General features: G+C 29.7%; 1 protein-coding gene across 2 annotated transcripts; it reads right to left on the bottom strand.

Moving 5' to 3' along the window:
- Positions 1 to 303: 303 nt before the first annotated feature.
- Positions 304 to 6,725, bottom strand: LOC113873532 (type IV inositol polyphosphate 5-phosphatase 3). Of its 2 annotated transcripts, XM_027511686.1 has the most exons (12): positions 6,601 to 6,725; positions 6,431 to 6,475; positions 6,127 to 6,250; positions 5,809 to 5,856; positions 5,607 to 5,679; positions 5,362 to 5,466; positions 4,320 to 5,175; positions 3,899 to 4,083; positions 3,452 to 3,560; positions 2,359 to 2,498; positions 1,561 to 1,757; positions 304 to 571 (listed from the first exon to the last, which is right to left on the bottom strand). In XM_027511686.1, the coding sequence occupies exons 2-12, from the start codon at positions 6,458 to 6,460 to the stop codon at positions 552 to 554; spliced, it is 1,887 nt and encodes a 628-aa protein (XP_027367487.1). In that variant the 5' UTR covers positions 6,461 to 6,475; positions 6,601 to 6,725; the 3' UTR covers positions 304 to 551. The 2 variants fall into 2 exon arrangements, 1 of the variants encoding a protein (XP_027367487.1); XR_003505948.1 differs by lacking the exons at positions 304 to 571; positions 1,561 to 1,757 and adding an exon at positions 3,117 to 3,182 and having other exon boundaries at positions 2,435 to 2,498.
- Between the last annotated feature and the right edge of the window lie 7,255 nt (positions 6,726 to 13,980).

Here is a 13,980-nt window from a genome sequence, read left to right as displayed (position 1 = left end):
AGAAAGTGTATCTTGTGCATTCTTCATGAGTATCAAATGAATGCGTGCTGCAATAGACAAAAGCATATTCACTCAAATCAAATGCAACCATCTGTCCATAAAACTAATACTTTACAAGATTTTCTTTTCAAAAGAAGATAATAAAGAATAAACAAATGTATAAATTGGAGAATCAGTATTGAAATGCTGTATCTTGAATTGAAAGTGAAAGGAGCAGTATGTTGAACATGGAGAACCAACCCTTGATTTTAGACAGATGTTCCTTCAATTTATTTTTATTAGCATACACAAAGCTTCCCATGAAAAGTCTTACAGTGCAAGTCACAGTTCAGCAGTCAATAAATATATATGATACAGCCAATCTATCAACAAACTTAAAATCTTATTCGTAAGATACCATATAAACTAATCATACAAATATTTTCTCTAAAAGTAAATATGTCAAAATAAAAAAACTAATGAAGAAATCGAAAATATAGCTGTGGCAATGTGAATTTGAGAAGTTGCAATAGCTATCACTGTTGCTCCTTTCAATTCAATGAATACTTCATTCAGAATTCATACAATGGCCCTGCACCAGAAAGTAAAGATTAAGTTAATATCTATGAAGCCTAGACAAGTAGTAGTTGTTGCAGTCCGGTTGTAACAACTGAATTGGACAACTCATAACAGTAAGATTATGAGTTAAGTATGATCTGGTAACTTTTTTGGTCACCGGTAAAGATTTGAAACAGTTCTCGGAGATTGCTTAGGATTGTGTCCTATTTATTATCTATGATATTTGAATAAATTTGTTAAATTTATGCAACCCAATATTGACCATAGATCTATATTAAGTTGTAATTGTTGAGATCAGTGTTAACTAAACAAAACAAAACAAATACTGATACAAACAACACATTCTCTTTAACATACTCTACTAAAATTTATTGAGAACTAAAAAAGTACAAAAACATTAATTTAAGAGTGAAACTTACATAATTTTTAATAAAATTTAGCAAATAGTAAGAGGTGTGTCGCAAAGAATGTGATGTTAGCATTATTCTAATTACAAATTATTCAGTTTAAGAAAAATATTTTTATTTGAATATATAGAAAGATACAATTAGGTATGTAATTTGAGTTCCACCTTAAATATGGGATTTTGGTTTAGTTTAACGTTTTGAAAGTTGTTATCAGTATCCAACTCTAGCCAATAACAAAGCCTTTTAGGACAATAACAACCAAAAGAAAATATGATACTTCAGTTTTTTCAATGTCAAGAACCTGGGGAATTGGCAGTAGGAGCCAGAAAAGGAAGAAATTGTTAGTCTATTAGTTGAATTAATATATGACTTAATGTTGGCAACTTATATTCCCGTGAATGTTTATTAATAATATATAACAAATCCCTTGATAGTTCCATTTAAGGCTACATTGGGTTGTTTTCTGTAAGGATGGAATTACACAGAAGGAAAGTAGAGGGGGAGCATAGCACAGTTCATTCAAATTTCATGCAAGAAAGATGTGTTTATTTATATAAAGCAAAGTGTCCAGATTATGAGACTAAATTCCAACTACCTAAATTTGTTATGACTTCTTCATTTTCAATCTCTGCATCAGTGAATGTCAGGGCTTTCTGTAGTTTCCTTGGGGAGAACACCTCAACCTCGGCCATATATGTGGCAGTCACAGGTCTGTGGTCTGAAAATTTGAGTTCAGTCCTTCCATAACTAAGTAATCTCATTCCCTTGCCATATGAAAGAACACGATCACACCTGCAAGGTAATTGCAAGTTTTATAAAGAAAAATCATTTTAAAAAAAATAAAAGGGTTTTAATAACTAGTGCCTTAGAAAAGGATAAGGAAGTTTAAATATTTAAGATCTTATTAGAAAAGGATAAGGAAGTCTAAATATTTAAGATCTTATCCCTATTTCATTCAACATGTTTACCACAACTCCACCAGATATTTTACTTTTGGATAGTGTATTCAAGACATTATGGAATGACACATACATATCGACACACAAAATTACTAATACCTGTTTTTACTAAGAATAATTCAGTTTATAAATATGAGAAAACAACGGAAGTTTAGAAGATAGATAATAAATTGGTTTTTCTTAACATGTGCCTAAAGATACATAATAAGAAATTAATAAATAATAAGTTTTTATTGAAATTTGAAGCATTTCATCTTAATATTATCAGTGTATTAATTGTGATATCTTGTAATTTAAAATAAAAATTTACAATAAATATGTTCTTATTGTGTGACCTTAATTGCAATCTTAGAAAAACCATAAATAAATATATGAACATAGATTGATTGGCAGATGTTGAAGTAAAATCTCAGTTCAAACAAACTCAAGCATACCATGCAGGTGTGCGCCTCCCAATCTTTGGGTCCTCTCCATAGTATTTCTCTGAATTAGTCTCATACTTATAAGTTGGTGGGAAGTTTAATGTGCCTTCTGACCATCCATCAAACACGCCTTTCTTAAGTTCTTTCACAAGCTGTCATAATAAGATGTCAATGAACTAAACAGCCAAACCAGTCACCTTACAACTTGAGTTCTTTTTTGCAGGTTCTTTCATCATTTCATAATCCATCTCATGGAGCCAAAATAAACAATGACATGGACTATACCCATTTATCTAACTTGGTCCAATTAGGAAGCATTAAGAATGGTATAAGTGACAGATCCACTAGGACATGGATACTGGTATACTGCTGCTTTTAAATGCCAGCATCTACGTTACAGCTAGGAAATTTTAGTTTAATATCACTATGCAGTTTCATTTACATGAAATCACTAAACATGGTCCTGACAGAGTCAAATGCTCTCTTTTAAGCAAAGTATGATAAATGTCAAGAAAGAATATGCAAAAATCACCACGTGTCACGAAAAAATTTGTCAGACAAAACAATATGGTAAATCATCTACATAAATATCAGTAAAATTTTATATAAATTTAACACCAAATACTTTAAATAATAGTTCATTAAAAATAAGTTTAATATCAATCGAAAAATCATACATGCTTTATTTCATCCTCTTCAAGATGTTATTATTCAAGTAATTCTCTTAATTCTTAACTGGTAGTATTATTATTAGTGAATTGTTAATTTACTTAGACGTGATAGGAAAATTTCTTGAGTGACGGCACATGTTTCCTTATGGTTTTTGTGTATTACTCCTGCAGGCAAGAGCTCAAGGGTTCTAAATTTTTTCCTTTATAAGACAAAAAGAAAGTGACAAAAAAAACTAGTTAGCTTGAACCCAATCAGGTCATAGAAAAAGGTTGGTTAGATCAGTAACAAAGGCTTGCTAGGCCCTTTATCTGATGTGGTTTAGACTCTGGGTACCAAATTTCTTATCAAAGCAGTAGATGGACCATACAAATTGTGCTGCAAAGGAAGGTTCTTATGCTGTACACGTCTAATGTAAGAGTTTCTATATTATTACCTGGTCTTTCTCAATCAATTTTGACCATTGCTTTTTTGATATAAAATCTCTTGTTTTCTCATATGACAAGTTGATACGGTAATTCAGATCACCCAACCAAATTATTCTTCTGCAAATAAATTGGAATTGATTTAGTGATTATAATTCTTTTAGACAAAACATGTAAATACAGAACTAGGGCAACCAAACATGAAGCAGAAGGCAGATTAAGATGCTACTTCAAGTGAATGAAACATGAGTGGACAAATTAATTACTTTTCTGAACTATGGCCTTCAATTCCTTCCCACCCTTCGAACACGGAGAATGTTTTTAGAATATTGAACTATGTGATCATATATGTAATTGCCTAAATTTTGTTAGATAATTGGGGTTGTAGGGATACAACAGTATCATCCAGGAGACAAATAACATTTTAGTGTATCTTAGTATATAAAACATGGACTCACTCATGATCGAGGATGCTTCTGGGAACTCCAATATCAGTAAGAGAATAAAAATGGGTTCTTTGATGTATCTCACGGACGTCAGCATTTCTTTTATGTTCATCTCCTTCCTTTTCACCTGCTGTAAGGTGGGTGCATATAAAACAAAAAAGTGTCTGATATATAGACATGCTGATAGATATCGATCCCTGAAAATTTTTTAAAAAAAATCTTATTATCTGATAACTAGAGTAACATTGATCATATGGTTATCAACTCATAAAGATATCCAAATATTACTAACAACCTAGTTAAAATCTTCATAAGAAGTCATGTTGAAAGATATATTATCATTCTCATATCATAATGATGATGTAATGACCAAAAACTATACCATCAAGTAGTAAAAACAAAAAAGCAAAGTTCTAAAGAAAAGGAAAAAGACCTTGTTACCAATATAGCCCATAACACCAACACCAACAGTTGACACCTTTAAATTCTGAATATGTTTACGCAAGCTACGACGAACCCATATGGTGATGAAAATCCCAACCATCTGTTTGCTCACTATCTTTACATATGATGACCTCCTTTTCCTCTTCATTAAAGCTTCAAGATCAATTTCAGCAAGCAAGCCTATTTCATCTATGGTTGGCTTGAAAGAATTATATGTTTTGAAAGACTTTGACGCTTTAAAGGATCTGATAGATTTAAAAGAAGTTGGTCTATCCAATGCTGCTCTCTCTGGTAGCAGATGTAGTGGTGGCTCTGGCCAGCTCAAGCCAATCCTTTCAGAACTACTAATCATTCTGGATAGCTTATTGGCCTGTTGAGAAGATGATGTTTCCTTGTATTCTGATGAATTTTCATCTCGGAAACAATTCAGCCTATTCAACCTCTTTGGATAAGAAAACTGTCTCAGTAAATCATTGTCCACTGGCACTACTGTGTTGGAAGTATCAGCAGCATCTGAAGCCTGAAAATTCTGGTTCAAGACTTCTTCATTTGCAATTGGTTTATGTGTCCCTCCATCATAAACATTCTGTTCTTCATCAAAAGGATGGACTTCTACACCAATATCACTATCACTTTCAAGCAATATTTCTTCTTCTATGTCTGGAACATCATCTGATGGCTTAAACTTTGATGGAGATGGGGGATCACTGAAGGATTTCACCTTAGGTGCTTTTGGTCTTACTCTATTCAGTGTATTTCTAATAATATTTTCCCATTTTGGTACCGGCCGAGTATCTTCAGCACCAAAAATGTTACCAGGGTTTAAAGGTACAATCTCCTGAAGACTGCAACATTGTAATGCAACATTTTGTCAAAAACAAAAAGGGGTGAATATCCTTATGCATGAAAGAAAAGTGAATATATTAAAAGTTGCTGCAAAATGGCATTGTATTCAGGTGAATGTACAATATTAGAAACAGGAAAAAAAAAAAAAAAAAAAAAACTATGATAAGGGACAGTGTAGAACTTACCCAAAGACATAGATATCAGCTGGGTTGTTAACGCCTAGCCAATCATCAATATCTAAGTCATCAGGTGGAAGTTTTCCTCCAACATTCCATGTCCCAACACATACTCTAAGAGACAAATATCACCAGAATCCAGATATGAGGGGCTTGAGCAATACTAACAAATAAACTGTGCTTTATACACTTTCAAATCATTGCAATTAGAGTCTGCTCTTGGTGGCTGAATAAACAAGAGGGCAGTGACTCACCTCAGTTCCTTGTTGTTTATATACTGAGACCTAGATGTTAATGACTTTTGCCTCCTTAACCTTGGAAGAAATTCTGCAGTTAATATTACAAATTTAGGGGGTGTGATGAAGATTATCTAGCAATATACTAATCTTTGCTATTATCAGAATATAAAAAAGAAAAATTACGAACTATAATATCATTTATGAAGAAAATAAACACCATTTGATTCCGTTGGAGCTTGTTCCCCTCTGCTGTCCACAAACCGCTCTGCATAATACACCCAATTCAAATTGAGACAGATCACAGAAACGGCCAAACTGAAAAGGAGTCTTCACACACATACAATAAGCGCTCCTAACAATCTCAATTCTGAATTTTCAGATCATTTGACATAAACCATAATGCTCAATTTCCATATTCTAATAAAATTTAACAACATGCTAAGACTAACTTCTTCAATCTTCAAATAGTAAACACACACATAGTCACAAACGCAAACACACTCGTGTAACAACAGAAACGTTGTTGTATACTCGCCTTCATTGTCTGAGTCACTGTCAGGGTCATCCTCATTAACATCATCATCAGGATCAGCACTGTAATCAGGCTCGTTGCTACTCATGTTAAGCCATTTGCGCATAACCACTCTTGCCCACAACAGCTGCAAGCAACACCAACCCAAAAAGCACTTTTTAGCCCAAGTCCTCCACACTTTGCCTCAGTTTCCCGATATTACCATGTCCCAAAACACCAAAGACACTAACTTGCACAAGTATGCAGAAAGAAGCCATGCACAAACAAACTCGTGGTAGAAAAAGAGAGAGAGAGAGAGAAACAGTACCTGTTGCTTGTTTGCTGGTTGTTGCTTCATCACTAATGAAAATGGCTATATATGGACAAAGCAGAACAAGTGACTCGCGAGCAAAGACAGAAACTGATATATTGCCTAGAAGAAGAAGAAGAAGGAAAAAGGATGAGAGGGAAGAAAAGGAAGTTCAAGCAGTTGCCAACGTTAACAAATCATCATGAAGGAGAAACAATGGTAGTTGAAGCTGCAAAACTGGTTTTTTCATATGAAGTTATTTTTTTACTCTTATTTGCTATTGAATGTGGAATTAAAGCAACAATAATTATAGGGTGCGGGCGATTTGTTAAAGTCTAGAACATCAAATACAGGATAATGGTTACACTCGGGAATTCTTAATCAGAAAAACAATAGTATTTTTTTTTATCAACAACTTAAAAGCATGATTAGCTGCACTATTTGACATTCTTTAACAAGGCAAAAAGTGGGTCCATGCCTAAAATCACGGACCATAAACAAGTTGCCAGTTGGAGGTTCAGCTAGTAAATTACAATAGTCATACTCGCACATGTCAACCAACTGTTTCCCCACACGTGGCATACCGTGCTGAGAAATCTTAAGATTTCTGAAACCATAATATATATAAAAAATTATGATAAGCCTATCAACTTATTGAATTATTTTCGTTATGATATTAATTAAATTAATGTTAATGATTCCATCGTATAAAACTAACTAATTAAACTCGAATTCTTATTTTAAGTTTCTTCCGGGAAGACTTTATTGAGAAGTTTTAATATGACTTTAAAGTCAAGGAAGCAACGTAAATAAAAAAAGAAAAAAATACTACTGTTTATGGGAATGGATCAAAGTCCCAATAACTCGATTGGCTTCAACAACCACTGCCGACCCCCAATTTTTAGAATTTCAGAGGAACTAAAGTTTAACTTTGAATTTTGCTATTAAAATATATGTAAACGTGTTGTGTAACACAAGTATTAATAACACCATTGTTTAAGAACGTGAAACTGCTAATATGAAGATAGGTAAAAATTATGTGTACTGCTATATATTTAGTAAACATGTAATAATTGAGTATATAATTTTACATTATAAATACACAGGTGTTATGTATTGTTGATTGGTCCTGTCATCGTTACTCACTTTGTATTCCCTGCCACTTTTCAGTAACATACATTAAACCCCTTTAAACATTGCTACCATAGACAGTCACAAGAGAAACTAATGAATCAAACATTAAATTATGTCAATACAGCATCTTCTTGCCTAAAACTATGTTAATCTCTTTCCACACTAACAAATAGATTAATGTGTTTCATAAAAAAAAGGATTAATGTGTACACCGTGTGAAAAGTAAAAGCCCAACTTAATGAGTGAGACAACAAAATCCTAATGTTGAATAATTTAACAACCTAGTTGGTTGAATTATTAATGTTGCTTTCTTTCACAACCTAATTGGTTGAACATATGACCATGGAAATGACAAAGAAAATAACACATCGAAATGAAATGAAATGACCCCACGACTGGAAGAAAAAATTGAATTATATCACGTGTAACAATCCTTGGCCCCTGACTTTAGACGAAGGTACCAACCCACAATATTTGAAGGGAAAACAAACAAAATGATGGAGTTGTTATATATTAAACCTGGTAGATAAGGGAAACAGAGAGCGACTAATTAAATGGGAAATACCACATTTTTGTTACTTGAAAAATGAAAGAGTAACCCCGCAATGCCCTTTTTTCCAAAGAGAAATGATAAGGTTGTGTGGAGAAACAAATAAAGCTATTTAATAATGCACGCACTAATTATATTTAATTAATATTTCTGCTTTCAAATGGGTGTGGATGATCATTTTGACTTGGCCATATGCATAATTTCGTATATAATGGCAGTAACTTTTATATGATAATTTTCTACATTGCTTGTACAATTATTTATACATCACCTAATCGTATTTTGGTTTGAGTTAATTAAATGTGGACCCCTACAGCCTCTTTTTTTTTCCTTTCTGTTAACGGCTTCTTATAATATAGGCTCTATGATTTAAGACTTCTTCAAGATGAAAACATATATGATACATTTTAAAAGGTAAAAACTTTACGAAAATCTCACATTCCATGCATGTTTGGAACAATCTATTCCCAATAATTACAAAAAAGTTCTTTTTTAAGAGAGTGAGATAATATCCTTTTTAATAAAATCTCCTTCAAATTGTTTATTGTATTATTAGTTCTATTCTTTTTCTCCATAATGTTCTTAAGTGAATTTGATGTATTGATTAATTAAGTAAAAATAAATAAAGAACATAGAATTTTAATTATTTTAATAATAGTATTTAAAAAATTTAAATTAATTGTAAAATAATTTTAAAATGTTATACATAAGACCAAAAATAATGAAAGGGTATAATAATCATAAATAACATTTTTTTGATTTTTTATATTTAATCAAATAGTGAAAATATTTGTTTTTACTTCTTACTAAGTTTAAACAACTTATTATTTTAATTTTTTTCACCTAATTCCCCTTTCCTTATTTCTCTCTCATTATTCAAGCTGCCCATTTACTGTTTTGACATCAAAGAAATGTTAATAATACAACACACAGTGTGAACAAGTTTTGATGACATATTCTTACCAAATTCACGCGCTTCGTGTTTAAAAATAAGAGGAAATGGTTAATAGATATCTTAGCTAGGGCTTTTATATATAAAGGAAAATAATAAAAAATGATAAATGTAAAAAATAAAAATAAAAATAGATAAATATTAATACTCTTAAAATGTTTAAAAATTATGGTTTCAAATTAAGATGCAGAGACTTTGACGGTTCATAAAAACACCACACAATGAAATGGTCTTTGGCAGAGATGGCACACGCCGTATTACGAGTTCGAGACATGCAAACATGCAGGCACATGCATGCGACAGTGACTTGACATGTCCTATACACCCAATCACAGCCACAAGTTCGTTATTTCCCAAACCAAATTGGGTAAAGGCCTTTAATTTTCAGACATCAAAACTGAGGATATCTGACTAGACATAAAAATGATTGTTTTTGTCGTACCTTTTTCTTTAATTATGATCGTGCAAGACAAATGTTATCTACCCAACACTTATATCCTCTAATATCTGGTTATGTAATACTAATAACAAGCTAGCAATGTTTTTAATTCAATGAAGTTTTTACAACATACCCAGGTTGAAAGGTAAATGCTACATGTATGAAATTAGTATATGCTCAACAGGCGTCGAAACCAGTTTTGCAAGGTTAAAATTTGTCTTTAAGGTTAAAAATGTATTCACTATATATATTAATTTTTAATAGTACTTGCTACAGTATTCTTAGATTTGAGACATTAAATACTTTTTTAAAATTATATTAAGATATTAAAAAATGTTTATATTTTTTTAAATAAATTATTAATTTCACTATCAAAATCAATTATCGATAATATAGAATACCTCTCAATTTTCATATTATAGTAAAATTTATCATTTTTAATATATTTTTTAATTGGTGCTCATAACCACCGCAGTTGCGCTGTATCTATATACATTAATTCAGTCTTAACGTTTGGGTTGAAGTTTGTAGGGTGAAGCAAATGGGCAAAGGACAAAAAACTAAACAGATATGCATATGACTTGCAAATTGCAATTGACTAAATTGGGACCCATACACATTTGACAATGTCTCTCATTTGGTTGGGATCTTTTAAGACACATTCACACAAAATTCTCCTCAGGATATCTCTCTCTTTCTGCTAAGACTTAAGAGGAAGCTGTGGCGGTGACTTTTGTCCTCTACCTATGTCATTTTTATTCATTTTTTGATGAATTTTGTCCTTAGCTTGGGGTACAGGTCCAGTTTGACATTAAAAAAAATTATAAACAAATTTGGCTTGTAATGAAAATAATTTATTCTATAATCATGATTTTAAAGAAGACTTTATTGAATCATCATTTTCATTTTTTTTTTCATTTTATGAGTAATGTGATAATTTTATATTAGGAAAGATACAAGGTAAAATTTATAAATCTACATAAATATAAATTTTTTTTTATAATTGTTTTATATTTTTTATATTAATAAAATAATCAATATAAAAATATTTCTAATTTTCAATATTAAAATATAAACTGTAACAAAGTGATATGTTTGTTACATTTTTTTTTCTTTTTAGAAAGAGAGGTAGGGTAAAATGTAGATTAGACTTTTTTTTATGGTAAATTACAAGTATATCACATGTAAATGAAAAAAAAAACATTATAAACTAATTATTTTGCGTAGATTTTGTTTATCATTTAATAAAATTTTATAAAATATGAAATTAACTAATTCAACAGTTAGATAAAAAAATTTATCAAATAAATTAACTTATCAAAATTTTATATAAAAAATTAATAAATATTTTATTGTAGTACTTTATTTTAATAGATAATATATTTTTAAAATATAAAAAATATCAAATTTTTAATAAATATATAAAATATTTTAATTGTAATAAATTTAATATATATGATAATAATGATGATATAAAATATTATAATAGTTAAATTTATCAATTTTATATCAAGGCTGAAAATTGTGAAGAACTCATTCAGGATCATTTAAGAGCTTTTAAAACTAGTTTTCACATCTCCATTTAGTTTTGCTCTCCCTCTTGTTGCCAAGTTTTGGGCCATTGTTTAGAGCTTTAAACTAGTAATACATAGATAAATTCATATGATTTGAATTAAATCTGATTGTAAAGATGCTATTTTTTTAGTTACTACTGTTTAAAATAGTAATTATCCTTTATTTTCTGTTATTAAGGAAATAAGGCTTTTCCTTAAAAATATCAAATATGTTAGATTTAATCATATTTTTTTTAGAAAACTAACCAATGTACGAATTGGATGAATAGATTAGGACAAGAAGAAAAAATGAGTTATTGCTGATTGGATACAACGGTTTCTTTTTAGAAACTCTTGATAAGATTAAACATTGTTAACTTTATTTGACCTAAAGTTTGTAGTTAGTTTTTTTATTATTATTTGAGCTGTGTTAAGCTCTGTTTATTAATAAATTTTTTTTTATCAATTTTACATTTATCTACAAATTTCGTACTTAATAAAGGTTCCTGACTCATATTTTTATGTATAAAATATACATAATATACTATGCAAATTTGTAAGAAGCTTTAAAATTCCAATTTCTTGTTAATGGAATTACAAAGTTAAACAAACTTACACTAATAATTCATTCCAAAAAGGAAATTGGTAATTTCTTCCTATGTTGATGATTGCTGCAAACTGACTGAATATTATCTTCTCTTATTAAATCATTAAAAAATAATGAATATTATATATATATATATATATATATATATTGTGTTTATATTTTAAAATATTAAAAAAAATTCCTAAAAATAAAGGAAAATTACAAGATAATTCCGTGTACATTACTTAAGGAAAAAAATTTGTTTAAACAAATTATCTTTTTTCCTTTACAAAAATAAATTATCTTTTAGTATATTAAGATTTTCAAGTGGAAGCCAAACAATCTTTTATTCTACTTCGACATTAAAGAGTAAAGACTGCAAAAGTGGACACAGAAATGGCGTTTCTTTTCATTCAGTATGTTCTCTTGCGGCAGATTATATTTAGAGAAATATAATTTAAAGAGTAAGTTGATTTAGGGTCTGATTGGTTTACAAATAAAAAACGTGAGAATCGATTGTGTAAAAGTTTAACAGTAATTAAAGCGGTGATACTCATTGTCGTTTTAGTTTTCCCAACTCCATTACTGTACACAAACTCACTCTTCAGCGTCTGTTAATTGTTTCACCATTCAAATGAGTTAAGCGTATGTGAATTTCAACACAGCTTAAATTGCTTTTTGGGTTAAAAACGTGTGTATAACTGTTATCATCAACGTGAAATAAAAACATATCAATGTTTCTATCAATAGCATACCAAAATATATCTAAGGAAAAAAAAATCCTGCAAAATTTCATCTTCTCCATATAAAATTCACTGTTTAATTAGATTTTTTCCCCCCAATTTCATCTTCAATTAATCTCATAATCAGTTGCTTCACCGACAGTACTATAGCGAAAAAAACATGAAAGTTTATGTCTTAGACATGCATACATAAGATCGAGAAGAATAGAAAAAGAAGATTATCGATCAAGACAAAAACGGAGAAAGTATCATACCTTCGTATAAGATCAGAGCAGGGTAGTGAACTTGACGTTTCAACTTCTTCCTCTGCTATGTACTGTCACTTGCAGGCTTCGATCTTAAGGGAACAAGGAACCAAGACTTTGCAGTGCTATGCATGTATATTATAGAGTGTATGAACAAAATATGAGAGTAATAATGAGTACCCATCATTCTCTTATACTTGTGCATATGAGAAGAAAAGGTGTACCTTAATTATTGACTAAATGACTGATATTAAAAGCAGTGGCAATTGTGAAGAGGGTTGAGCATCTTTCACCGGAGACATCTTGTCTGACCCAACGCTGTTGATACACGTGGCCTTGCTATGTGTCATCTGATATGTGCCTATATGCATAAAGAGATATATTTAAATAATAAAAAATAATAATTAATTAAGAAAATGCATTTTTCATGGTTGGTGTTCTATGGAGTTCTTCAGGTGTGTCTATACATGAATTTCAACAGAAGGGTTAACCAAACCTTTTCACGTGTAAAATATTTGTGTTATTATTGGATCGAGAAAAATAATAGATCTTTATGATTGTTTCTCTTTTTTTCTATATTCATGTTTATGTTAATTTTTTATGCATTATTAAGTCTTATAATAATTAATAATGTGGTTTTAATTTTTTTACTTAAAACTTTGACAATTTTCTTTTTAGTTAATTTTTGTGAAGTGAGTTAAGTCATGCTATCAATATACTTTGTTAATTAATACGTTATTTGACATGTCTTTTGAGATTTGTTAAATTTTTTGAAAAATTACATCAATAAATATATTTTTTAACAAAATAAATCAACCATATGACTGTTACAGATAAGTTAATATGGACTTATTTTAACTTAAATTATGATCTCAAATTTGAAACTTAATGCATAAAGAATTTTATTGTTTAATGATTTTACTTTCTTGAACATGATTATTTCATGTGAGTATATGATTTCCAATTTGATATTAAAATTTATCAAAATTAAATCTTAATTCATTTATAAATGTTTAGTTTTAAAAAGTCCACAAATTAAATATTTAAAACTAAATATGAAAAATATATGCTAAAATATTTTACCCTAAAAAAATTAATCAAAATATCCCTTACAAAACATATATATCTCTCCTTTCTTAAATTTAACTTTCAAAATCATAAAATGAAGAAGAAAAAGGTAAATTAAAAATATGTTTGATTTTTTAAAAAAATAATATAAATTTAAACTGTATTTTATTTTTAAAAACAGAAAGCTATTTTTAAAAAGGAAATCAAACATCTATTAAGCTTCTGCTGACATCCGTTTTGTTTATAAATATAAGAAACAACACATCTTATCATAATAAAAAATGTGGCAAAGTTTTGT

The sequence above is a fragment of the Abrus precatorius genome, unplaced genomic scaffold, assembly GCF_003935025.1.
Source record: "Abrus precatorius isolate BTA unplaced genomic scaffold, Abrus_2018 Scaffold7, whole genome shotgun sequence".
Classification (NCBI taxonomy): Eukaryota; Viridiplantae; Streptophyta; class Magnoliopsida; order Fabales; family Fabaceae; genus Abrus; species Abrus precatorius.
The sequence above is the reverse complement of the archived record's forward strand: the minus strand, read 5'-3'. Positions and strand labels throughout refer to the sequence as shown.